The 24425-nt window shown below is 44.0% G+C and overlaps 1 protein-coding gene across 3 annotated transcripts in view; it reads left to right on the top strand.

The window, feature by feature from the left end:
• Positions 1 to 23608, top strand: part of RASSF1 (Ras association domain family member 1) — a 29366-nt gene extending 5758 nt beyond the window's left edge. For 2 of the 3 annotated variants that reach the window (XM_082214577.1, XM_082214579.1), the window contains exons 2-6: positions 2992 to 3116; positions 18610 to 18714; positions 19318 to 19615; positions 20391 to 20506; positions 21964 to 23608. In XM_082214577.1, coding sequence (XP_082070703.1) covers positions 2992 to 3116; positions 18610 to 18714; positions 19318 to 19615; positions 20391 to 20506; positions 21964 to 22110 — 791 coding nt within the window. In that variant the 3' untranslated portion in view covers positions 22111 to 23608. Of the gene's footprint in view, positions 1 to 2991; positions 3117 to 7168; positions 7748 to 18609; positions 18715 to 19317; positions 19616 to 20390; positions 20507 to 21963 lie in introns of those variants that run through there. The other variant, XM_082214578.1, reaches the window with a different exon arrangement.
• The last annotated feature ends 817 nt before the right edge of the window (positions 23609 to 24425 follow it).

Genomic DNA, 24425 nt, shown 5'->3' with positions numbered 1-24425 from the left:
GAACAGGCAAAGAGACAAATCAGAAATAAATCTAACAGTTTGCAGTGTGGAATTGGGCTTTACTGTATTAGAATAATGAAATTGCTATAGGCATTTCTTCTGCTGAGGAGCTTCATTTTAAAAAAATTGAAAAATCATGGTGACAACCCTTATACTTGCCTGTAAAAAGACTGCTTTCTGCTGCTCAGTACTTGCACTGGTGCAAGACAATTGGCAACTGCTAGAACCCTGAGATAGAATTACAATTTCTCTGTGGGTTCGTCTTGTTCTTCTTCTCTGTCCTCAGCCCTGCGATGTTTGTGACTAGTGGCAGGCCCACTGCTTGATGCTGATACTTTGGGTCAAAGCCCTAAAGTCATGCTTGGTCTAAACTCATTAAATTATATTTGCCTTCTGGCCTAAGAGACTTGAAGACACAGCTTGCTTTCACTTTTCATTATTTTCTTCACTATCTTAGGGCCAAAACAGAACCACAGTTCTATTTTCAGTGGGCAGAATGTATAAAACCTAAGAGTTTACTTTGTGCAATAAGAATATGTGCTGCTATAAATTGTGGAAAATAAAGATGGGTTTTGCAAAATATGTAGGTGAGAAAGATATTCATTCACTAATCTTTATGGTTTTAGGTGGAGCCAGTTATCTTCCTGCTCTTGATCTCTGCCATTTTAGTGATTCATCAAAGAATAAATCTGCCCAGTTACTGCTCCACAGATAAAAGCAGCATTAGATATACTGAGGTAGTTAAACAGGCATATGTACTCAACAGCTGACAGATAGAGTCAGTCTAAAAATGAGTGCATGATGGTTGGTTATGGACTCTGGAGAGAGTAATGGACTCCAGAGTGATTTGCCTAAATACAGTACTAAATTCCACAACTGCCATCATCCCTGATCCTTAGTCATGCTTGCTGGGGCTCTTGGGGGTTGTAGTTCAGCAACTTCTGGAGGGCCAATAATTCCCCAGCCCTGCCCTATTAGAGCAAATCCAGTCGGAAAAAGAATGGCTTTTTGCAGTTTGGAAAGTGATGGGATTGAAAAGTATGGGATGGGTTAATAATTAAAAAGAAGATGTATAATCACCCACAAGCAGATCAGGATGAATGGAGGATGAATACTTGTCGTACAAGTGTCCTGCAAACAAATCGGAATGAATGTTCAATAAAGACCAGATATACTAATCTGACCTCCATGTGAGCGTTGTGTAATAAGAAAATCAGGAAGATTGCTCAATAAACCAGTTGTCTGGACTGTAGAGGTGTTTTGCGTTCTTTCTAGAGAAATAATTGCATTTCTCCAGCGACTTGATTGAGTGTTTGAATGCTTGGAAAGCACAGTTCCTCTGTAACAAAAGGTGCTTGCTGCAGGAATGAAATTTGGATGGTGCTCAGCTGTTTAGTAAAAGCTGTGCTGTTTCTGCATGAAAACGACATCTGATAATTGCAGCAGACAAAAGGCTCCAATCTACACATAGCATAATCATTAATCAAGTCCTGCTTAAATTGCAGATACAGAAAGGTTTTGCATTTACAATGCTGTCTCTTATTACAACATAAAGAAATCAGGGTTTTTTTAAGTCCCCAGGCAGAGACTGGAAATATTTCTGAGGACATGCATTCTCGCAATAAATATATGAGCATGCTTTGTTTGATTTCCAGAAATTTCTGCCATATTTTTTTCCTAGTCTGTTTCCATAGTGTTGCTGAACATGTATCTTCTCTGAAAAGTGTCTTTCCATGTTATAACTGAAGACATCTTGCAAATGTGTGTGCTGGCGTCTTTTTTACTTTTTTTTTTTTTAAGGCAGCATACTTAGAAAGCATATTTAAAACCCCTAATCCTTCTACCATTTTTTGCTTGTGTTGCCTGATGAGGCCACAAGAAAAAAGGGGGACTTGGAGAAGGCCATTTGTGTGGCTGTTCTGTTATCTTTCTGTTTTGCCCAGTACAAGGCCATCCAGATTGTCTGAGGCCTAGGGGAGCAGGGCATTCCCTATGCTGAGGGCGACATTGTGCCTTGACACTATGTGAGTGGCATTAAGCATTCCTCTCACGTGAGCACATATCCTATGCAGCAGATTCAGTCCATCCAAGCAGAAAATAATCAGTGCAGGCTGCCTCTTAAAATGAGGCCTTTATCCTGGCAGGCGGCAGAGTGGCTGCCAGGGAAAGGTGATGCCTTGGGACAGAGGCTCTTTCATGCCTCTTCCTTTGAAGAGAGTGGGGAGGGGAGGGGTAATTTTCTGGTCTGTCTTTCTGCCAAGAGGCTACAATGGCTATGCATTAAAGCAATGCCCTGGAGATAAGAGGCCAGCACTGCATATTAAGCGCAAAAGACAGAGAAGTTTAAAATGAAGATTCTAGAGATAGTAAAAATTGAGTGTTGACTGTGATTCTGGTGTGATTAGGCAAAGGTTAGATAAGCTTTCCTTTTGTGGGGTGAGGGGAGAAGAAAGGCAAGATAGAAGCCTGCCTTGAATACAGTGGTACCTCAGTTTTCGAGCGTATTAGAAGTCAAACATTTCAGTTTTTGAACGCGCCTCAGAAGTCAAACGGCTTCTGCTGAGGTTTTTTTTCAATTTTCTCCATTAACTTTGCACTTCGGTTGTCGAAGGTTTCGGAAATCGAACAGTCTTCCGGAACGGATTATGTTTGGCATTCAAAGTACCACTGTACTAGCCTATCTCACAATGTATTTCAGTCCTTAGAGTAAGCCTTTTCCTGAGAATTAGGAAAAAGGAGATCCTGAGCAGTTTGAGACCTAATTGACATATTGCTACTGAGATTTGAGTACCATCTCCTCCCACCCCTTCCTGCTTAATCATACCTGCAAAAGTTGTGTGATGTGCAGCAATAGCCTATTTGCTCTCCCACACACACTGGAGATCTGACATGTCGTGCGTTTCTTTGTGCAGACTAAACTTGTGGGTTCCTTTATTTCCTGAGCTTTGTCCCCCCTTGCCTTATGGATTGTCTTCTTTTTATTTTCCTTAGACTGTAAGTTCATCTGTCATTACCGATGCCGCACCCTTATCCGGCTAGACTGCAGTGGCCCCAGATATGAAGACAGTGAACAGAATGAAGGCAACGAGCAGACAGTAGAAAAAGACACCAATGTGGTAAGAAAATAGCTGTGAGTCATATACTAGGGTTGCCATACGTCCGGAATTTCCAAGACATGCCTGGAATTTCAAGGGTGAGATCACTGTCCAGGATGATTTTTTAATTTTTTAAAAAAAGTCTGGAGTTGTGTTTTTTGTTTTTGGTGCGCTGAGGGCACTGGCTGAGCAGCTGTGCTGTCACGAAAGGAAGGGGTAGCCATGGCGCTGTTACTTCTGGCGGCCATGTTTACGACTCTCCTTAGTGGCCTCCAGGCTGGAGCCCCTGCAGGCCCCGCGGCCACTGAAGCACCTGGCCTGCACCACTTCTCCAGAGGCAGTGGAGGCCAGCCACAGCCTGTGGAAGGCCGGCCTGTACTGCTTTTCCAGAGGTGGCAAAGGCCAACTGCAGCCTGGGGAAGGCTGGCCTGGCTTTCCAGGAGGAGTGCCCAGGTGAAAAGAGAGCAGGAGGCCAAAGACAGCGAAGGTACAAGAGGGGATGGAATGAGGGGGCGAGCAGGGGAGCAAAGAAGGGGTCAGCGGCGGGGAGGGGGTTGAGCGATGGAGATGCGGGGTGGTGGTGGGGTCCTCCGAATGTGGTGGGGCATCCGGATTTTTGGTCTTTGGAATATGGCAACCCTATCATACATGGGGCTGTAATAATGCAAAGAGCTTCTTTGCACTGAAGAAAATACATCTGGAATAGCCGGAAACACTCCTTTACAATAACTTGAATGCTCACGCAAATTGTGCCAGCCCAACCATTAGGCATTATGAGGTGACTGTCATAGGCAGCTGATATGGGGTGTCATGAAAGAGCAGCAAACATGTATGTATGTATGTATGTATGTATGTATGTATGTATGTATGTATGTTGGAGAGATGGAGAAGTTCAAGAATAACTTGGCTGGCCTTGGTACTAGGAACCGTGGTTTTGGGGTAGGGGAGACACTATTTGCTGACTTGGCAAGGCGGTTTTTATGTTCATTTGTAACTTTTGTACCAAATTAACACACTAGATGTCATTTTGAGGCTGGAATAGCCAGAACTACAAACTATACTTCCTTTGTTTTTATAGTGGGTGAGGAACTTCTTTTGGCTCAAGGGCTGCATTCCCTCCTTGTGCAGCATCCCAGGGGCTGTGCACCGCTGGTAGACAGGGCTTAGCAGCAAGAAGTCAGTGGGGCAATAAATGTGACTTCTCCATTGTACAGTAGGCTCCATTCCAGCCATGCAAAATTCAGGCATGGGCACACCCCTCTCCATCCAGACAAGCAAGGTGCATTATTACACTGCAAGGACACATTCTAGCCTAGCAAAAGCACGCAAGGAGGATGCAGATTAGTGCCAGTGAAGGGCGTGGTGTGTGGAGGGTATGTGGCCAAGTGAGATTTCCAGGGGTCCTGTATTTGGCCCCTGGGCCTGAAGTTCCCCACCTGTGTTCCATTAATACCTTTTGTTCTTGGGACTCATAGATTTGCCAGACTTGGTGCGATATTTGTCTGGTGCTCCCCAAAATGTATATAGGAATATGTCTGAAAGGATAGTGTTTGCAGACAAGCTTATTAAAATCAGGGGTCCTTTTTGATGGTTTTCAACTGATAACTAAACATGTTGCAGATTACCCTTCAGATTGCAGCTGCTTGTAATGAGGCAGGAAGAGACACACACAGAGAGTGGATTTTTGATGCAGTATACAAGTGTGAAAATCCTAAGATGTTCAGGAGCTCCCTACACTCACTTCTGTTCCTTCACATGGCTAGGTTTTCTCTTATCTTCACTCATATTTAGCATAGCACTAGGCATATTATAAATTATGGAAGGTTTATCCCTGGCTGTCTTACCTGCTTAAGAGAATTTTGCTGCTGCCATATGTGGGAAGCCTCTGGTACCTCTCGATAAATGCAGCCATCAGCTTGCATTTTCAAAACAAGACAAGATTTAGCAGAAGAAGGGAGGGGTCCACAGATTTCATCATGGTTCTGACAGATCCAATTCCATCCTGTTATTGGCAGAGCTGCTTGCTGCAGCTGGGGCTAGATGCTGCTAACATGTCCCAGGGGCAGGGAGGGCTGAAAGGGCAGGTACTTAGAGATGCAAGGCCATCAGCCCAGCTGGCATTGCTCGTTGCCAATTAACATTTTGCCACGTGCTGGACTAAACACTTCTGCCATGGAACCACATTGCTTAGCAACAGCTTTTGCAAGCTATTCCCAGGACAGACAGAAACAGACAGGCGTGCATGTACAAGGGAATTGGGTGGGGGAGGAATCCCTGATTTTTGGCTCAAAGTGGCATCTCTTCAATGTTCTTCCATCTCGTTGACCTCTTAATACAATCATAGAGTTGGAAAGGACCTTGAGATTCATCTAGTCCAACTCCTTGCAATGCATGAATCTCAACTAAAGCATCCATGACAGATGGCAATCCAGCCTCTGCTTAATAACCTCCAATGAAGGAGAATCCACCATCTTCCAAGGGAATCCGTTCCACTGTTGAGCAGCTCTTACCATCAGAAAGTTCTCCCTGATGTTTAGTCAGAATCTTCTTTCTTGTAATTTGGCAAAGGTGTCTTAACATATATTGTTAAGGGATTTCCCTCCCTCATTTATATGTTATGACCAGAAATGCCTGGAGGTGTGCTATTCATGCTATCTGTTTAGGTCTAGAACAGCAAAGGGGTGGCGAGAGATTACCAGACTTACAGAACTAAATACTCTAAGCAACAAAGATTAAAGGATCAAAAATAAAGTTAAACAAGACTAGATTAACTCATGTACTAAATATGTTATGAGGCAGTGCCCCATCAACCTGAGAGCTCTTCCGTAGTGAAAATGATCTGAGAAAGTTCCTAGGTGGAGGCCATAGGCTTGTACTTTGTTTTTTAGAATTCTGCTAAACTCAATACATAACAGATATGTTCTCTACGTGTGACTGTAGTGATGTCTGCACACGTGACTCTGGGAAATTTAGAATATTTCTAATCTGGCTAGTATAAGGAACATGTGATTGAATTTCTGCCTTTCTCTGTGTCTTAAAGTGGAGAATCTGTGGCCCTCCAGATATTGTTGTACCTGTCACAAATCCTTGAAGGAATACCTTACTTTAGATAATCCAATGTGCAGTTTACAATCAGAGGAGAGGTCATTCTCATATACTATGAAGGTAGCATGGAAGTCCAATGTCAGAGAGGACTTTCTCTGTAAAGCAACCTGTCTCTGGGACTCCCTGCTGGAGATCAGACAGTCTTCTTCCCTGGCCATGTTCCTGTGGAATTTGAAGACCTTTTTATTTGCCCATGCCTTTGAAAGAAGATAGGTAGTCACTGTAGTCTTTATAATTGTCGTTTTAGTTCTAGTCCTGTCTAGAACTAATAGGAACACTTCACTCCAAAGTCTTTGTGACAGCCATCTCTTACTATGGCAAATTTCTGTGCCCTAATAGCTGCCCACAAGGCAGAAATCCAAGAAGTTTTATTCTTCCAAGTCTAGAGATTTGCGTGAGGCTTACATGCAGAATCTCTGGCAGCTGCACATCCCTGTCCCTGCGCCCCCCCCCCCCAAAAAAAGTGGAGCAGCCCAACCAAACAGGAAACTGCGTTTTTGCCTTTTAAATGAACAACCCAGTTCTTAAAATGTTTCTGCGGGACCTACGTCCGAGTAGGTTTACAAATACAGCCGACCAAACCTGCCTATCCTAAACAATATATACAGTATACTTGGAAGGAATTGCCGGGAATGCATACCGCAACCCTTGAAACTTTTCTTTTTTGGGGTTTTTTATTGGGGGGGGGCTGCCGAAGGTTAAGTTGAGGGCGGCTCTAGGGTGTTGCTATTCCGGGAGGACTTGAAAGGCGCGCCGAGCGGGGAGAGGAAAGCCAGTAAGCGTGACTCCACTTCCCGCGTGGCTGGCTTGGGGATGAAATCACTGCACGGGCCGCTCCCGCAGAAGAGGGAAAGGGCGGGGCCGAGCTTTTCGCCCGCGATGGGAAGGGGGGCTTCTCCCACGTCAGCGTCCCCTCCCTCCGTCCAATGAGGCGCGCGCGTGCGGGGGCTGTATACGTTTCAATCCCAACGGCTGCCAGGAGAGGGAGGGAGAGGAGGCGTCTCCGCCTCCAAAGGGAGCTCGGGAGTCTGTTGCCACTCGAGCAGCCCTCGCCCGGCAGAAGGCGGGGAACTTCCATAAGGCGGCTCTCGGCCGGCGTGGCTTCAGTGCTTGAAAGAGGGGTTCGCAGGCGACCAACGGACGCGGGCTGCCCCTTCTAGGCGCTGTTGAGGCGTTTATTATCGTTCCCTCCTCCCGTCGGGAGGCAGTTTCTACGGAGAGAAGCCGCGCTGCTCCTCCCCAGCTCTGCCGGGTTTCTGGGCACGCAGACGGCTTGGGTTTGTTTGGTCCGCTGGTGTGTGGCGGCGGCGGGGCGGGGATCTTCGGGTCTTCTCGTGAAGAAGCAAAGGGAGCGAGAGGAAGTGGAGGAGAAGCCTAAGCTGGGCATGGGCGAGGGTGACGCGGCGGCCACCACCCCGTCCTTCGAGATGACCTGGAGCAGCACCACCAGCAGCGGCTACTGCAGCCAAGAGGACTCGGACTCCGAGCTAGAGCAGTACTTCACAGCCCGAACCTCCTTCATCCGAAAGCCCCACAAGGAGAAGAAGGTGAGGCAAGCCCCCCCCCCCCGTCAGTCTCCAGGCGGCTCTAATGCAAAAATGCGCCGCGCTATATCCCAGCTTACATCTCGCTGTGTGGACGGGATGGAATCCCACGCGGTGTTAGGATCTCCTTCCCAAGCTCCCAAATCCATAGGGGTTGGCGGGGGGAGAGGAAGGAAGAAAGGCATAGCATTTCCGACCAGCCCACTTCTGTCTCTGTCTCGCCCCCCCCCCCCCAAAAGCATAAGGTTTTCCATAAACCGAAAGCGGGTGAAAGGTACCTTTGGTCAAACGCGAAACCAGCAGCGGTTAATAACAGTGAGAATGAGTTCCTGTTTGGAACTTCCCTGGAGAGCAGGCTGGAGGGTTGGGAGGAACCGAGCAGGAGAAATCCCTTCATTTTTCTGTCTCCCTGAAGTTAGCTCGAAAACGGAACCAGTTATGTCTGTTCACTGTTTAGGAGCCAAAGACATAGTCGAGAGTACAGGACAGTTGGGGGAGAGGGGGACATTTAGGTTGCATGCAGTAGCATTTGGGTAGGTAGCTGGTTTATGGGTCCAGGGATTGCGGTGAACAGCAGGGAGCACAATTGTGTTATTTGTAGGGTGGGGCTCCAAACCTGAGCACAAACTTACTTTTGAGCAAGGAAAGGAGAAAGTGCTTATGTAGAGTGTTGATGTAGGCAGAGCTTCATTGAGAGGGCACTGGATCTCTTTAGTACAGTATGAGATGAGAGCAACATGAATACACAGAGGTGTAGGTTGGCACTGCCTTTGATGGTACTATGCAGTTTGTCCTTCCTGGATGAGTGTATTGTTTCTCTCTTTTTCTGACTACTTGTATTTTCCACCATATTAGCATGTGTATGACAACAAATTGAAAAGGGGTGAGCTTGGGTTTTTTGCCATTCCATGCTAGCAAAATTGTTCTTCTCTTTCATGTGGTTGCCCCAGATATCATGGGAAAAGAGTCCTTTTGGGAGGAGGACTAATAGTAATGACAGGTGTGGGATTATGTCTTAAAAGGGGTCTACATCCGGCGTCATGGCAGTTTAACAAGCTTCATTTGAGAATAATGAATGAATGGTCACTTGGGGACAAGATGAGATTACCACATGGTGCTACAATGCGATGACAAGACAGCGGAAATAACTATCATCCATTTTAATTTTACATGGGCCAAGCCCTAGTGTGTGTATCGGTGCAAAGACCAACATAGCCAACTGGTTATAAACTTTTCACTCATGTGGGTTAAAGTATGATGAGTTTTGCTTGTGATGACAATATCCTTTATGTGCTGCCACCAAATGAGAGTAACAAAAATGATTCCTCTAGCTTTGGTCTAGTTATCAGGGAACTGCTTTTAGAGCTGCTTTCTTATTCTCTTGAGTGTTTGGATCAAAATATGTGGTGTCTCACACATTTTAGACTGAGCATCCCAGCTTAAGCAAGGAATCAGTCAAAAAAACCTTGACCTTGTTACTGGCAGTGCATGCTGGGGAACTGAAATGTAGCTTATTTATCAAATCCATGCCAATAAGTTGTTTGGGACAATATCTGAAATGGGAACCTGCTTGTTTCATCTGGCAAAGAGCATTGTCCAGAGATCTAAATAAGAGAGATCCCAGAACCAGAAAAACCAGTTCTTAATTCCTTAAAGCTAATTTTAGTAGCCTGATATCTTGCTTTTTATAAAAAGATAAAAGCAATTTTGTGATGTTGAAATGCACTTAGCCTTTAGACAAGTCTCTGATAGGATGAAGTATACATATGACTGCCTAACAAAGAAGTGAGTGTTCTTGTTAAATTTCCCTTAAAGACATTAGCACTATGAAGATGCAGACTGGCACCATATTAAGAGTGGATCTCTTTTATTACTATGGAGGAGGGGTGCTGCAGAAAAATCAGTTCCTTCAAAGCATTTTCTCTTTCTAGCCTTGCCTTCATGCTACCAGATGCTCGTTTCCAGTATGCCAAGAAAAAAGGCAGCCTAGTTATTATTGTGTAACCAGGAGCAGCTGAGCCTGCCTGAGGATTCAAAGCAGGTGTGGGGGTGGACACCTAGGTGCAAGTTGCATCCAAAGAGTCTGGGCCTGTTGTCTGCAGGGTGACAACTACTCAGAGCCTTACATAGAGGGGTGTAGAGCCCAAATATAAAGTGTTCTTTTGTAGATGAGGTGCTGTTTTCATTCTGTCTTAGGTCTGAGTGGCGTTTTCTTGAGTTACTTGGATGGTGAGAAATGAGTCAGTGAGATCAACAGTTAAATAAGCTCTTCTTGAGGTTTTCATGAGCATGACCAACAGATGATGAAGACAAAGTAGAAGCTGTAGGCATCTTGGGGTACATTGTTGATTAGGAAATGTTAGTCACCTCTGATTAAGTATGATAAAGCAGGGTTGAAATACAGTTAGTCTGCATCATGTGAAGGGAATGGTAGGAGGGAGGAATGGAAAGGCATGTGGGAGTTGGCAGATGATCCAAGATACTGATCTAACAACCCCTCAGACCTGTGATGTGAAATTAGCAACTACAAACCCATTAATATGTGTTAAGCATGATGTGGTTTGCAAGGTCTAATGGGGACTGAAGGCCCTTTACCCTTCCATAGCCTTGGTGTGAAGTTTGGTACAGTATTGTAAAGTTCCACTGGTGAGTTTCCACTCAGGTCCAGGGGGAATATATGTATCTTTCTGACCTCCACAGGATAGACAAGATGAGTTTAGAAACCCTGCAGTGAGCCCCAAAAGTGCAGCTTGACAGGGGATGAATGCACAACTGGAAATGTTCTTTAGTCTTCTAGATAGACATTTGGTATGACCCAACAGGCGTCTTCTTATGCTGCTTATTTTAGTAGTAATTAAGCCCCATGATTCTTTGCTCAACACTGTGGTATCAACAGGGGCAGAACCCTGGAATTGGCATGGATTTTATGTTGCTGGCACTTTTTATGAAAATCTGTTGAACCCTGAGGACACTAGAGAAGTGTTGAGAATAGCAGTCATCCTTTAGTTCTAAACCTTAAATCCTTTGACCAATGCAAGTCCCCCCCCCTTTTTTTTTCTTTTACTTGAGGTTTTGTCTCTTCCTCTCTCCAGCTCCCTTCCTTTCCTGTTCACATGTGGACTGAGTCACTGAGTGCACAGGCCATCTTCGTTGTTGGTTTTTCTTTACATAAAAGCCACATATGCCACAAAACTGCTCTAAGAAAAGCACAGCAAAAACAAAACAACCCTGGCCACAGCAATGCAGCTAAGAGTCCATATTGGACTGGAATACAGCAGCTATCCTGAGCGAACGTTTCTAGTGTTAGTGAGTAGGTACTGGGGGGGGGGGGTTCAGTCTTTGCAGGGCGCATTTCGTCTTCATACTGTGCCCCGTTTCAGCAAAGAATGCCACAACCTAGCAGTCCTGCATCACTCACACTGGGGGTTTATGTTCTGTTAAGTACTTCTGAGGTTGTGGTTTCTTCTTTACTCATATGAGAGCACTCCTGAGGTCAGAACTGATAATGATGATAGCATAAAGTAAGCTATTCAGCTGCTTTAACATATGGCACAATCAAGTCCATGAATTAGTGTCTTTCTAAATCATGTGTTTTGGAAAGGGTCTAATCTTAAGCGGAAGTATGCAGGTGGTAGCAAATCTTATCTAATGAGTCATAATACCAAGCAGAGTGCAGCAGGAGAACTCTCAATACTTATATATCTTTTATATTCATAAAAGTTAATAATTAGTTCCAGAAAAATTCTAGACAATTGACTTCTGGGGCTTCTAGGATTAAAAAAATTGCATTGTCAGTAGGCTCACAAGTACCGTTGACGGCTACAGACTTGAAATTAATTTTAAATTATGACTTTAATTTCAGCATTGCTCACCACTCGGTTGTCAGAGAGACTTACTGCAGCAAGAGCATATGTTTTTGAAAATACAATTGCAGTTAGGCTATACAAAGGGCCCAATTTCCTTGTGATAGGATCATCCTATTACCGTATTTTTCGCCCCATAAGACGCACTTTTTCCCCTCCAAAAATGAAGGGGAAATGTGCCTGCGTCTTATGGGGCGAATGCAGGCTTTCGCTGAAGTCTGGAGAGCGAGGGGGGTCGGTGCGTACCGACCCCTCTCGCTCTCCAGGCTTCAGGAAGCTCTGCGCAACCCTCGGGAGACCGGCTCCAAGGGTTGCGCAGAGCTGCCTGCAATCCCGGGACCAGCGCAGCTCTGCGCGGCCACCGGGAGCCGGGGGCAAAGCTCCGCCCCACTCCCGGTGGCCGCGCAGAGCTGCCTGCGGTCCTGGGACCAGCGCAGCTCTGCCCGGCCACCGGGAGCCGGGGGCGAAGCTCCGCCCCGCTCCCGGTGGCCGCGCAGAGCTGCCTGCGGTCCTGCGACCAGCGCAGCTCTGCCCGGCCACCGGGAGCCGGGGGCGAAGCTCCGCCCTGCTCCCGGTGGCCGCGCAGAGCTGCCTGCGGTCCTGGGACCAGCGCAGCTCTGCACCGCCATCCCGAGCTGGGCGCTAAGTCCCGCCCCGCTCGGGATGGCGGCACAGAGCTGCCTGCCGTCCCGGGACTGCAGGCAGGTCTACGCCCCATCCCGAGCGGGGCGCTAGGTCCCGCCCCGCTCGGGATGGCGGCACAGAGCTGCCTGCCGTCCCGGGACGGCAGGCAGGTCTACGCCCCATCCCGAGCGGGGCGCTAAGTCCCGCCCCGCTCGGGATGGCGGCACAGAGCTGCCTGCCGTCCCGGGACTGGTGCACTTCTCTCCATCGCCAGCCCCACAAGCTCGGGGGACAGCGGGGAGGCAGAGCGTGCCTTCCCACTGTTCCCCGACCTTTTTCTTCCAGCCCCGCACCTGGGGGGGGAATAAAAAAAATTTTCTTTATTTCCCCCCAAAAAAACTAGGTGCGTCTTATAGGCCGGAGCGTCTTATGGGGCGCAAAATACGGTATATCTTTGGTGCTTTTAAATTTTATAATCCTTACTTAATTTATTCCCACAAGAACATGTGGGACAGCTTCCAAAGATAATGGTGCAATAGCTGAGAATACCTTCTCTTTGGTTATCATCAACCTTATAATATTCTGTGGCAAAGACTTCAGTGCATGGGCACATTTTAATATAAAGTGGTACTTAAGGTGCCCACAGGTCACAAACCATAGTGCTTTAAAAGTAAGCAGAACTTGCATTTTGAATTGTGCTTGGAAATGAATCTGCCTTTAGTATAGCAGTTTCAAGCTGGGTTCCTCTGAGTCAGTCCCACTTAGAAGTCTGGCAGCTGCATTTTAGACTAACTGAAGTGTCAAATAGTCAAAATGGAAGGAATCTGATTTGGAAGTTGTCTCACAGGACATGGTCTGTTCTTGGTATCTGTGCCTGAGCACGCTAGGTCTGAGGTAACACTGCCCATTAGACAGTGTTGGCTCATGTTTATATATAATATAATGATTGTTAAGCAACTCTGAGGTAGTTAATTCTGGATTGCTTCAGTTACAGTATCCCAGCTGTGATTTATGGCATTTGCACATCATTAGTACCTTCACTTAAAAAATTGTATACTCTAAATTGTATAATAGGATTGAGTCCTAGAGATGGCTCTTTGTGTTGTAAACAGGATGCCTGTGTCCCAAATTTGACTTGTTTACCTTGTGTGTGTTGGGGGAGCAGGAGCTGCCCTTCCCATCCTATCTAGAGCCATCTTCCCCTTTGTTGGTTCCACCCTTGCAGATTTCCTCTTGCTCTTTTCCACAGGATACAGCAACTTCCCATTTTGTTCCTTGGGTCAAAACTTTATTCGTAGGAAATGCTCTCCACCCCAATACACCCAGCTTCCCACAATCCAGGCTTTGCTGGATTTGTCAGTTTGCATGTAAGCTCCTGTAGAGTGGTGCATGGCAGGTTTAAACAGAGATTTTTTTTCTGTAGAACTCACTGCTACTCTAATCTTGTGCCTAGTTAACTGATGAGCAGCAAGAAGAGGGTGGCATTGTTTACTTCCTAGGAAACATCTCCTTGTTGAAGAGGAAGCTAGATCAAATAATTTGCTGGCTATTTCCCATTCCCTGGTAAATATAAAATAAAATAATTAAAATCCCAAAATTGTTCCTTGGGACTTAGTATGAACGTAAATGTTTTTCCTGCTGCTGTGGGATGTAACAATTGGTATAAGACAGCGGAAGAGTTGATTGGGAGAATGCAAGAACATGTAGAGGGCTTAGGATAATTAGTACTGTAGTTCTATTTAATCTGTTCTATCCTTTTGATGCCGCCTTATGTCAACCTAGCAGTTCGAAAGCACACTAAAAGTACAAGTAGATAAATAGGTACCGCTCCGGTGGGAAGGTAAACGGCGTTTTCGTGCGCTGCTCTGGTTTCAGTGTTCCGTTGCACCTTAGTCATGCTGTCCACATGACCCGGAAAAACTGTCTGCAGACAAACACCTGCTCCCTTGACCTGCAAAGCAAGATGAGCGCCCCAACCCCAGAGTTGTCTGCGACTGGACTTAACTGTCAGGGGTCCTTTATCTTTACCTTTTTTATGTCAGAAAAAGAGCTAATGTGGCAGTTTTCTAGAGTCTGTTAAGTAGAATAACATGTTGCCCTTAAGCTGAATGTGCTGCAAATATTGCTATATAGCTAGTATGGCAAATCCTGTTGTTGTTGAAGGGATATGATAAACAATTTAGCTCTGAAGGATTCATCTATATGAGAGCTTTTCAAACCTTTCATGTTGGTAACACACTTTTTAGACATGCATAATTTCGTGACACAGTAATTCAGTTTTACTAGCAATGTAAAGATAAAGGGTACCAGCCCTGGGAGGAGCATGGGGAGCATTTGCGTGACACACCTACACACTGTGACACATAGTTTGGAAAGCTCTGATCTTGGAAAAGTAACTCTTGACCTTGGTTCTTCAGCCATAAAATGGGTTGTGGGGGATGGGTTGGAAGCTTTTAAAATGCTTGTAAAATATGAATACTACATAAATGAGTATGCTGACTAGGCAGATGATTTCAACCAGGTAAGTAGAGTATCTCCCCAGGACTCTCTTGAAGAAGTAAGTCATACAGATTGTGTTGTGAGGCACACTTGTAGCATGGCACTGATTCTGTTCCTGATTCTGCTTGGGAAAGGAGGCGCCCCATCTCTGTTATTGTTACACTTATTTATATTACACTTTTCAGGATACAAATCCTTCCAAAATTATTTACAAGTACCATCAATGCATATTAACACGCACACACAGTAATCAAAATTAACAAATACCAAGCCATAAGGATCCTTCCCACAGGGCACCTAGTAGTGGATGACTCCAGCTGAAGCAGGGGCATACTTCATTTCACCTTTCTTACTCACTTTCCTGGTATCCTTTCCAAAGGCAGTTGGTAGTTTGCCTTGGCAGGCAAAGAAGGGCAGTTGAAACAGAGAAGACTGCAAGCACCTCCTCTACTACTCTGTAATATACTACCTATAATAGCTATAGAAGCCATATAAAAAGCATGGATAGAAACAAAGCAAAATTAAATTGACAGAAAAAATTTATAGTGCCGATGATTCTAGCACATGGAATATCTGCCCTGTACTTTGAACTCATCTAGATTTAGAGGGTACATTGTTGTTTTGCAAGCCATGCATTGTGTGAACCAAGTGGCAATACATTATTCTGTAATTCACAGTGCTCACTAGTTTTATATGGCACAGAAATGGACTTTGTTTCACCACACCTGTGAATATGGCTTAGTGGTATGTGACATTGCTTTAGGAGTAAGAAAATTAATGGAAAGAGCCAGCTAAAAGTGCCTGGGCAACAACTACCTGCCAACAGAGAATGGGATGCTTGGAGCTGAAAGTTCATGGTTTAAATCCAGGGGTGGGAAACCTTTTTGGCCCAGATTCCTATCACTCCCTACCCCCTGGGCAGAACAAGCCATCTGTAAATCACTTGAAGTCATTATAACACCAGATGATTGGTATGCCGGGTGTCCCATCCACCTGTCAAAGTCCATCACACGTTTTTAAAATGTTAGCAGGATGTCAGGCATTTGGGAACTGCAGTGCAAGGGGTTTTGCCAGCCCTGCGCTTGCCAGCGCCAAACATATAGCTGGTAAAGCTGCTTTCTGCAGGAATTTGCTGTGCTGTCAAGTTTCCCATGGGAACTTAGTCACTCAATCAATGCAGCTGTTCTGCAAGGATCAGCTGCATCTGTACCTGCCCCACACTTGACATCACATATGATGTCAGATGTGGGGCAAGTGGCCATGGTTTGGGAAAATGAAATTGGGACCTCTGCCAGGCCAAATTTGGCTCATGGGCTAGAGGTTCCCCACTTCTGTTTTAAACATTGGAAATCAGAAGGATTTTTCCATTTCAGCTAAATGGTAAAATAAGTTGTCTCTAGATTGACCTGCCAGTAGGCAGGCAAGTTGTAATGTCTTGAGCTATCGCACAGCCAGGTTTTCTAGGCCAAGTACCATTCTTCTGCAAGTATTAGCCGTACAACTCTTAAATTGTAATGCTGAATTTAGCACATATTTACATGAGGTGTGCCCAAAAAATGCCAGTCTATTTTCCTTTGCAAACAGTCTCTCAAACTACTTAAATTTCAAAGGGAGAACTAATTCCTGGGAGTTGTTCCTGTGGCTTAAGTATTATCAAGCTATTTCAAAATAGAGCCACAAGATTGCTAACGGGCCATGTGAAGGGCATGCTATTGCTTAAAGACCAGCACTGGCTCATGGTTAATTTCTGTACATGATTCAAAGAGATGGTGCTTTACTTCCAAAACTCCACACAACATGGGCCCAGGTTGCCAACAATATATGACCCCACCAACGTGCCTGTGTGCTGTGATCTACCTTGGACACCTTCCTTAGGGTCACACCACCAAATGAGGTAAGACTAGTAGTAATGAGAGCTTCTTACCTGGTGCCTTAACTTGTTTTTGAAGCACCAGGCTTTTCTCAGGCTGTTAAGATATGATGAAATCTTAGAACTGCTTTTGATAATTTTATCTTCATGCTTCCTTTTCTTGCTATTGTGATTGATGTTTGTGTTCATTTTCTAATTAACAGTATTTTTATGAATATACATCTTTATCAATAAAAGATGTCCTGGGTTATTTTTTTAGAAGTAGTATATAAGGTCATATAACAAACATTGTCAGTGCCTCACAAATGCATTATTATTGCTTGGCTCCCATGTCTCCAGCTAAAATGATTTGTATTATATGTATACTGTGTAGAGGATTGCATATTGCTTTATTCATAGGTCTCCTCTGTGAAGGAGACCCTGGGAGAATAGGAGCTGATCTCTCCCATTTCCTTTTGCTCATGTGGTTACTCATGCAGTGGGAAAGGAAGTGGCTCCCAGTAATCCCTGGAGATTTCTGATTGGTTTTTGGTGAGCTCATCTGGAATTCCCTACAATCTCCCTCCCCCCACCAAAAAGAGTGATGTCAACAGGAAAAGAGGCTGATGCAACCATGAGCAATTCGCTTCTGAAAATTTGAAAGAGAAACTGGTTGTGGGTGTGTATGTAGAAGGGTGCTCATTTTGAGCATGTAATTCTAGAGGTACTGTAGAAGGAAGTTTCTCTTCTGTAGAGGTGCTACAATGTACATATTAAAGCAAACTTTTTATTACACAGATTCATGACTTTCAGTGGGTTGAGGGCTATACTGTATTAAGTTACTAATGTCAGAAGTTAATGTCTTTTAAGAAGCTGGCTCTGTTGATCCTTTTTGTTCTGAGAGCCCCATTACCTTTTAATCTCAGTCGGATGCCTGTTCCATGTATTAGCAACGTAAACCATAGTGGGTTTACTTTACGTGGAAACCATTTGGAATTACCACCATGGTGCATAATGCCAAAGTACCTATTTGAGGTAGAGCTAGATCCTTGAGGTGAAACTGTATCTCAATGTAATTCTCCATAATTCAGTTTGAAGTAAATGTTTTGAAAAGTGTTGCTTCCGTTTCTGCATGTTTGAGAGTAGATGTTTGGCTCTAAATAGAGAACCCTGGTCTCTGCATTAGTAAAGCAAGTGCTTCACAAGAAGGGTGGTTGCCTTTTTTGGTGTACTGAAGCAGACTTTTTGTATGGTGGCTTCTCTTCATGACAGACCACCCTGTATGTGTCCTACCAAAAATCAAAAATTATTTTTGCAACACTGTGAAAGCCAGCAGATACGGCATTCTATTATTCAAAGGAGGGGGGGTTTCACTGTCTGTAAGAATACTTCTTTCATGCCTTCATTTCAGTGCAGGAGGGGACCCAGTGGGTACAAGAAAGGCCCTTGCAGGCACATGTGTGCCACACTGGTAACCCCTATTGTTCTGAATACCTATTCTTGCAGCTTCTGGGAATTCAGGGTGTGGTTAGATGCTGCAGTTTGCAGGTACAGCATAAGTCTACTTTGTAGCCTTTTTAATGGTAAGAGAATTCTGATCCTTGGGTGTTGCATATTAATCATGGGGCCAATGTACAGTCATGTTTCTGGGGTGGTGTAACACCAAGCAGGCATGATGTGATTATCAGCCTCTTCTCACACCCACATATGATTTGTTTGCACACAAGGATTTTGTAATCTACCATTCGAAGCTGAGAATGGAAATCAGGAAGTTTTTGTTTCTTGGTATAATGAGTTCATTCAACCCCAAAGCAAGCTAAGGAGTGGTGAGGACTGGCATGTAGAAAGCTTCACCTGAAACTTGTAGTTTCTCTTGACACCACCTCCATAATTTATACAAGGTCTGATCCACTGCACTACTTGATCACTTGTAGCTAAACAAATGTTGGTTTAACTTCCCATGAAGGGAAATGAACTATATTTGTGGGATTGCATTGAAAACTAATTCCAGATTACCTACTCTTCTGCAGGATGAACAGATCGACTGGGACAAGCCAGTTCTGTCCCAAACTGAGATTGAGCAAAGGATAAAAGAATACAACAGTCAGATCAACAGCAACCTCTTCATGAGCTTGGTAAGTTTCAGGAGACATATAATTCTTAGCCCTTGTAGTAAGGTTAAAAGGTAAAGGACCGTTGGATGGTTAAGTCCAGTCGAATTTGACTATGGGGTGCAGTGCTCATCTCCACTTTCAGACTGAGGGAGCTGGCATTTGTCTGCAGACAGTTTTTTCAAGTCATGTGGCCAGCATGACTAAACCACTTCTGCCACAACGGGACACAGTGATGGAAACCAGAGTGCATGGAAACATCATTTACCTTCCAGCCGCAGCGGTACCTATTTTTTTACTTGCGCTGGTATACGTTTGAACTGCTAGGTTGGGAGTTTTACCTGTATAACTTGGTAGCTGAGCTTCGGAGGCCTATGTCTGCATTTGCTGTCCCATCATTGTAATCCTTAAAATGAAAACTACTGTATAGCAATCATCGCAAGCATATTCCATCCCTGTTTTGATAGCATCCTGTATTTGTAGAAAAACCCTGTTCATTCCAAGGTTTGTGAGAATTAACTTTGGCTTCTGTGCCTCTCAGAGACACTGACTTGTAGCCTGTTTTTATTCTTACTTTTACAACCATGTGACCCTCATGCAATGCTTACTGTACTTCTGCTCCTACAGAACAAAGATGGTTCCTACACTGGTTTCATCAAGGTGCAATTAAAGCTGATACGGCCTGTCTCAGTACCTGCCAATAAGAAGGCGCCCTCTATCCAGGACACCAGGAAGTGCTCCTCACGCAGCCAGGCAGTAAAGCGGCGCACCTCATTCTACCTACCCAAGGACACAATCAAGCACCTGCATTTAATTTCTTGTACACGTGCCAGTGAGGTCATTGAAGCTCTGCTGAAGAAATTCATGGTAGTTGACAATCCCCGCAAGTTTGCCCTCTTTGAGAGAACAGAAAAGGATGACCAAGGTACCTGATCTCCCCCTTCCCAGTTTTTTGAGAAGCCAACATGTAACATATTGCAGACTTCTAAACAGCAGCTTGCCTAGTAACCTGCAGCAAATAAAAATTGGTTCCAGTTGGCCAGGAAAGGAAGGTTTTATCAGATGGGAAGAAGTTCATTTCTTTGCTTAGGTTGTTAGAGTGCAGTGAACAACTAACATAAGTGTTAATGAGCAAAGAGGCTAGTAAAATTTTGTGGGCCCTTAATTTTTGCACTTACTTGTGAAGCTGATTTATTAATACATTGTCTGAAGCCAAGTGATGTAATCTTAGCAATTAGTCCTAGAATAAGAAGAGGTTGAGAGAAAGCAGTCCGTAAATCATACAGAGCAAGTTTGTTCACTTTCTACTGACGATTCTAAATATAGTTCTGACTTCATTTTTGAAGTTTCTGCTGATGTAGCAGAGAAGCTTTATATAAGACTGTATTCTCATTATTGTTAATTATAGGTCTGTATTAGACTGTGTCTCATCATTTTATGTTGCTGCTGACTGAGGCAGGCTGGAAGGAAGAAAAGCTGAATCTTCCTTACATCGGCTTTTCCTGACCTGTTCCCTGCAGCACTGCTTACTAAAAGAAATGGAAATGGAAAACTAGTAGATTAACAGCACCCTCTGCTGGCAAAAAATAGACTGCTTAAAGTAAACAAGGGCCAATCTGATTTGTCCAGGTGACTGTTATACAGAGTCAGGGTGATTGAGTTCTTCATTTAATTCCACTTCTAATGTTCTTGTGTGTCAGTATATCTCCGCAAGCTTTCTGATGAGGAGCAGCCCCTGCGTCTCCGGCTACTAGCTGGTCCTAGTGAAAAAGCACTGAGCTTTGTCCTGAAGGAAAATGAAACTGGAGAAGTCAATGTGAGTATTTGTGTTTGTTAGCCGCCCTGAGCCCGGCTTCGGCTGGGGAGGGCGGGATATAAATAAAATTTATTATTATTATTATGGTTTGTCTGAGTTTCCATGTCAAGTTATGCAGAACTGACAAAGCCTATAATATTTGCTATCAAGTTAACTTATCTTTATCTCAGTAGATAAAAGAAGGGCACTCATGCTCCTAGTTCCAGTTGTGTGGTTGGCTTTAACTAGTGATACAGAGTAGAAACTTTTTCACCACAATTATTTTTCTTGCAGAAAACATTACATTTCTAAAAATGTATTCTTTAACATAATCAGTGGATACAAATTTGTACTCTGTCAGGAAGTTGTACCTTGAACATACATGGTGCACAGCTCTGTGGGTTTGCAAAAATTAGTAACAGCTGCCAGTGCTACATTATTTTTCTTTTTTTAAAAATTGGGGTATGTAGGGATGCAATATGTGCTATTTGTCATCCCTTAAAATATTTACATTTGTTCCAGTAAAAAAAGGCCCTTTTGAGTAAAGCTTTGGTTCAAACAAAGCATTTAAACTGAATTAAATTATTCCAGCCTTTCCCCCAATCAAATAGTTGAGTTTTATGGTTGGAAAAACTTGAAGTCAAACATGCTGAACTGGATGCCAATTAATGCTGGGGATCATAACACCTTTTGATTTAATGTATTTCAGGAAAAAAACTATGGCTAATTTATAAGTATGAACAAAAGCAGCAGCATACATGCTATCTGTTCTTGTTTCATGTTGACACATGATACATTCTAATAGATGGGAGCTTGAGGGGTTTTTAAGTTAAGGGCTGAACCTTCGGTAAAAAAAAAGAATATTCTCTAGAGCATGATTTAAAAATTCAAACATCGTGGCTTGATGACACTTTATTGCCCCATTGAAAATGACCCAGGGAGTTAATTGTAGAACAAGATTGATTGTAGAGCAGAGCTGTTAAAGGTGATGTTCATGGTAGAAAAAATCTAACATAATGGAATAATGTGGTAGAACATAGTTCCTGAACTACTCATAGACACTGTTGATTAATTAATTCCCACGGTCAAGAGTGTATAACATGGGAAAATGAATTACAAATGGATCTGTTCTACACTGTTCATAGCATCTTAGCATTTGCAATAACAAATGCTTACTTTAGGTTAAAATCTTTCCTGAAATCTTGAAAATGCTAGTTATCTGTGCAGTCCTGTTTCAGTATTGTTCCTGAATCTTGGAGCATTGTGAAATCCAGATATACCACCCTTATACACACTCTGGCTATTTTTCTGCCTTGTTCTACATGCATTCATCATTGACCTCTTGCCACAAGTCTAGGTTCCCTCCTTACCAGTAAAGCTGTGCTTCTACCTGGAGTACCACTGAGCTCATGACTGTAATACTAATACAGGTGCCATCAGCACTGTGGTCACTACTTCCTTTTCACATTTTTCTGCAGTGGGATGCCTTTAGTATGCCTGAGCTACAGAACTTCCTGCGTATCTTGCAGCGTGAAGAGGAAGAGCATATTCGACAAATCCTGCAGAAATATTCCCATTGCCGCCAAAAGATGCAAGAGGCTCTGGCCGCCCGCACACCAGGTTGACGAGGTGCTCCATCCCAGACCCAGCACTCCAGTAAATATAAGATGCCAGATGCAGAGAAGTGGTGAAGCCAAGAAGACTACGAGTGAAGCGATCCTGCGATTGTGTGGGTTGAATGTATCTCTGGAGGGGCGTAGGGTGGGAAGGGACAACAGGGGTTTGTGAGCCCGTGACTGGTGCATGTGTGTGTGCTCTCCATGGAGTGAGTGGTTAATACAGATGTTGCATGCATGATGCAATGGGATCAGTTGGGGAAGTAAGGAAGTGCCTGTGGGATGTGTTTGAAGATGAGAATTTGAGTAGCCTTGCTACAGCAGCTACTTTCAAAGTGCCAGGATGCTAATGCCACTTTTATACCTACAGTGTGTCCAAATGAGGGTTATGTGGACTTGGTGCAAAGATCACTTGAGATTTAACATAAGCAAAATAAATCAAAGTGGCCTCAAACTCTGATGTATTTCCAAGAAGGGAGGTGGCCTTAGCAAGCACCTTGCTTCAAAATACAATTTTTGTATTTCTATCGGAATCAAACTTTGAAGGCCCATGGATTGATCTATATGTTCAATCATGTCTTTATTTGTTGAGATTGATACTGATTCATATAACAGTAAGACTGCTAGCAGAATAGAACTACCTGCCTATATGGACTTTGCTCAGACTGTGGTCATAAAAAACAATGAAGAAAAAGTCTGTTGACTCCCATCTCAGATGGATCTGAATGGGAGTCAAGAGTAATTGAACCAGAATCAACAAATGCCAAAGGAAAGTCTGATTAGCAGAACCCAAAGAAAAGGCAGAGTTCCTGATTATTTTTCTGATACATAGGAAAGGACATGCAGACCAAAATGCACCATAATTGCAATAAAAATAGTATCTAGAAATGATATTTGGACTATGGTTGATTCCTCAGAAAAAAATGACTATAAAAAACAATATAAATATAGAATAGTTTGGTAAGAGCAGTGATCAAGGACCCCCAAATAACCCATGGAAGAAGGAACAGAGAGACACTTTTTATTGCCCAGACAGAATTTGTCTCTAGTTATAAAAAATCTGAAAACCAGGGATGTAACATCATCAGGATTCAGATTTCTCTTCTGCTGAAGGCAACCATAGCTTTGGCCACCCTCCTTTATAAGTTGCAATCTCTCATAGACATGCATGAGAGGCATTGGTGTATGTCTTGAAAGGCAACCTTGACTTGGGCACGACCTGGCAGGAAATAAAACTGTCTGTGTGTAGTAGTTGAACATTGGTGGAGGGGGTATTTGTACTGCAATAAGTGTTTTGTTCTTTTTAAACTCTGAAACACTCTCCAGACCAGGTATCCAAAGGAAAATGGACCTCCCAGTCTTGGCCAACCCTTCTGAAGAGTAGTTTTTCAAATCAGGACTGTCTTGTTATCTGTCTTGAGAATCCAATGGATTAAAAACCTTGGGGGCTCAAGTTATGAATGGTGCTGCTTGTATACAATTCAATAAAAGATTCAGGGGTGAGAAATGCGTGGTGTACTATGTGTTTGAGAACTACTATTATGTTGGGACAATAAGGTCATTCCACAGTCGATAAACTAGAGAAGTATAAGTGGAAAATGCAGTTCTCCCACCAAGACTGTACTCCTGTTCTGTGCTCCTAACTCTGGCCCTTTGCCACCCATCTCTCAGATTTCAAAAAGGACATCCAACAGTTGGTATGAAATCAAAATGTAGATATATGATAGATTAGGGTCAAGTCAGGGTCCACCACAGCTTTCAATTACAGCATCCTAGGATGGTTTCAGTTTGGTGTAGATGCCAATGAGAGAATCTCTAAAATGCAATCCTTACTTTTCAAAACATTTTCTGTTGCTGATTGCCCCTTCTGATACCCAAACTATATTTCAAAGCAAGAAGCAGTTTGTATTTAAAGGTAAAGGACCCCTGACAGTTAAGTCCAGTAACGAACGACTCTTGGGGTTGTAGTGCTCATCTCGCTTTACTGGCCGAGGGAGCCGATGTTTTGTCTGCAGACAGTTTTTCCAAGTCATGTGGCCAGCATGACTAAGCTGCTTCTGGCGAAACCAGCGCAGCGCACAGAAATGCTGTTTACCTTCCTGCCAGAACAGTACCTTTTTTATCTACTTGCACTTTGACATGCTTTCGAACTGCTAGGTTGGCAGGAGCTAGGACTGAGCAACGGGAGCTCACCCCACTGCGGGGATTCGAACCGCTGACCTTCTGATCGGCAAGCCCTAGGCTCGGTGGTTTAGACCACAGCACCACCCGCGTCCCTAGTTTGTATTAAGGTGACTATTAACTCTGGAATTGAAGCAGAATAG

This window comes from Podarcis vaucheri, assembly GCF_965113315.1.
Source record: "Podarcis vaucheri genome assembly, chromosome: 2".
Classification (NCBI taxonomy): Eukaryota; Metazoa; Chordata; class Lepidosauria; order Squamata; family Lacertidae; genus Podarcis; species Podarcis vaucheri.
This window is presented reverse-complemented; position numbering and strand designations above follow the sequence as displayed.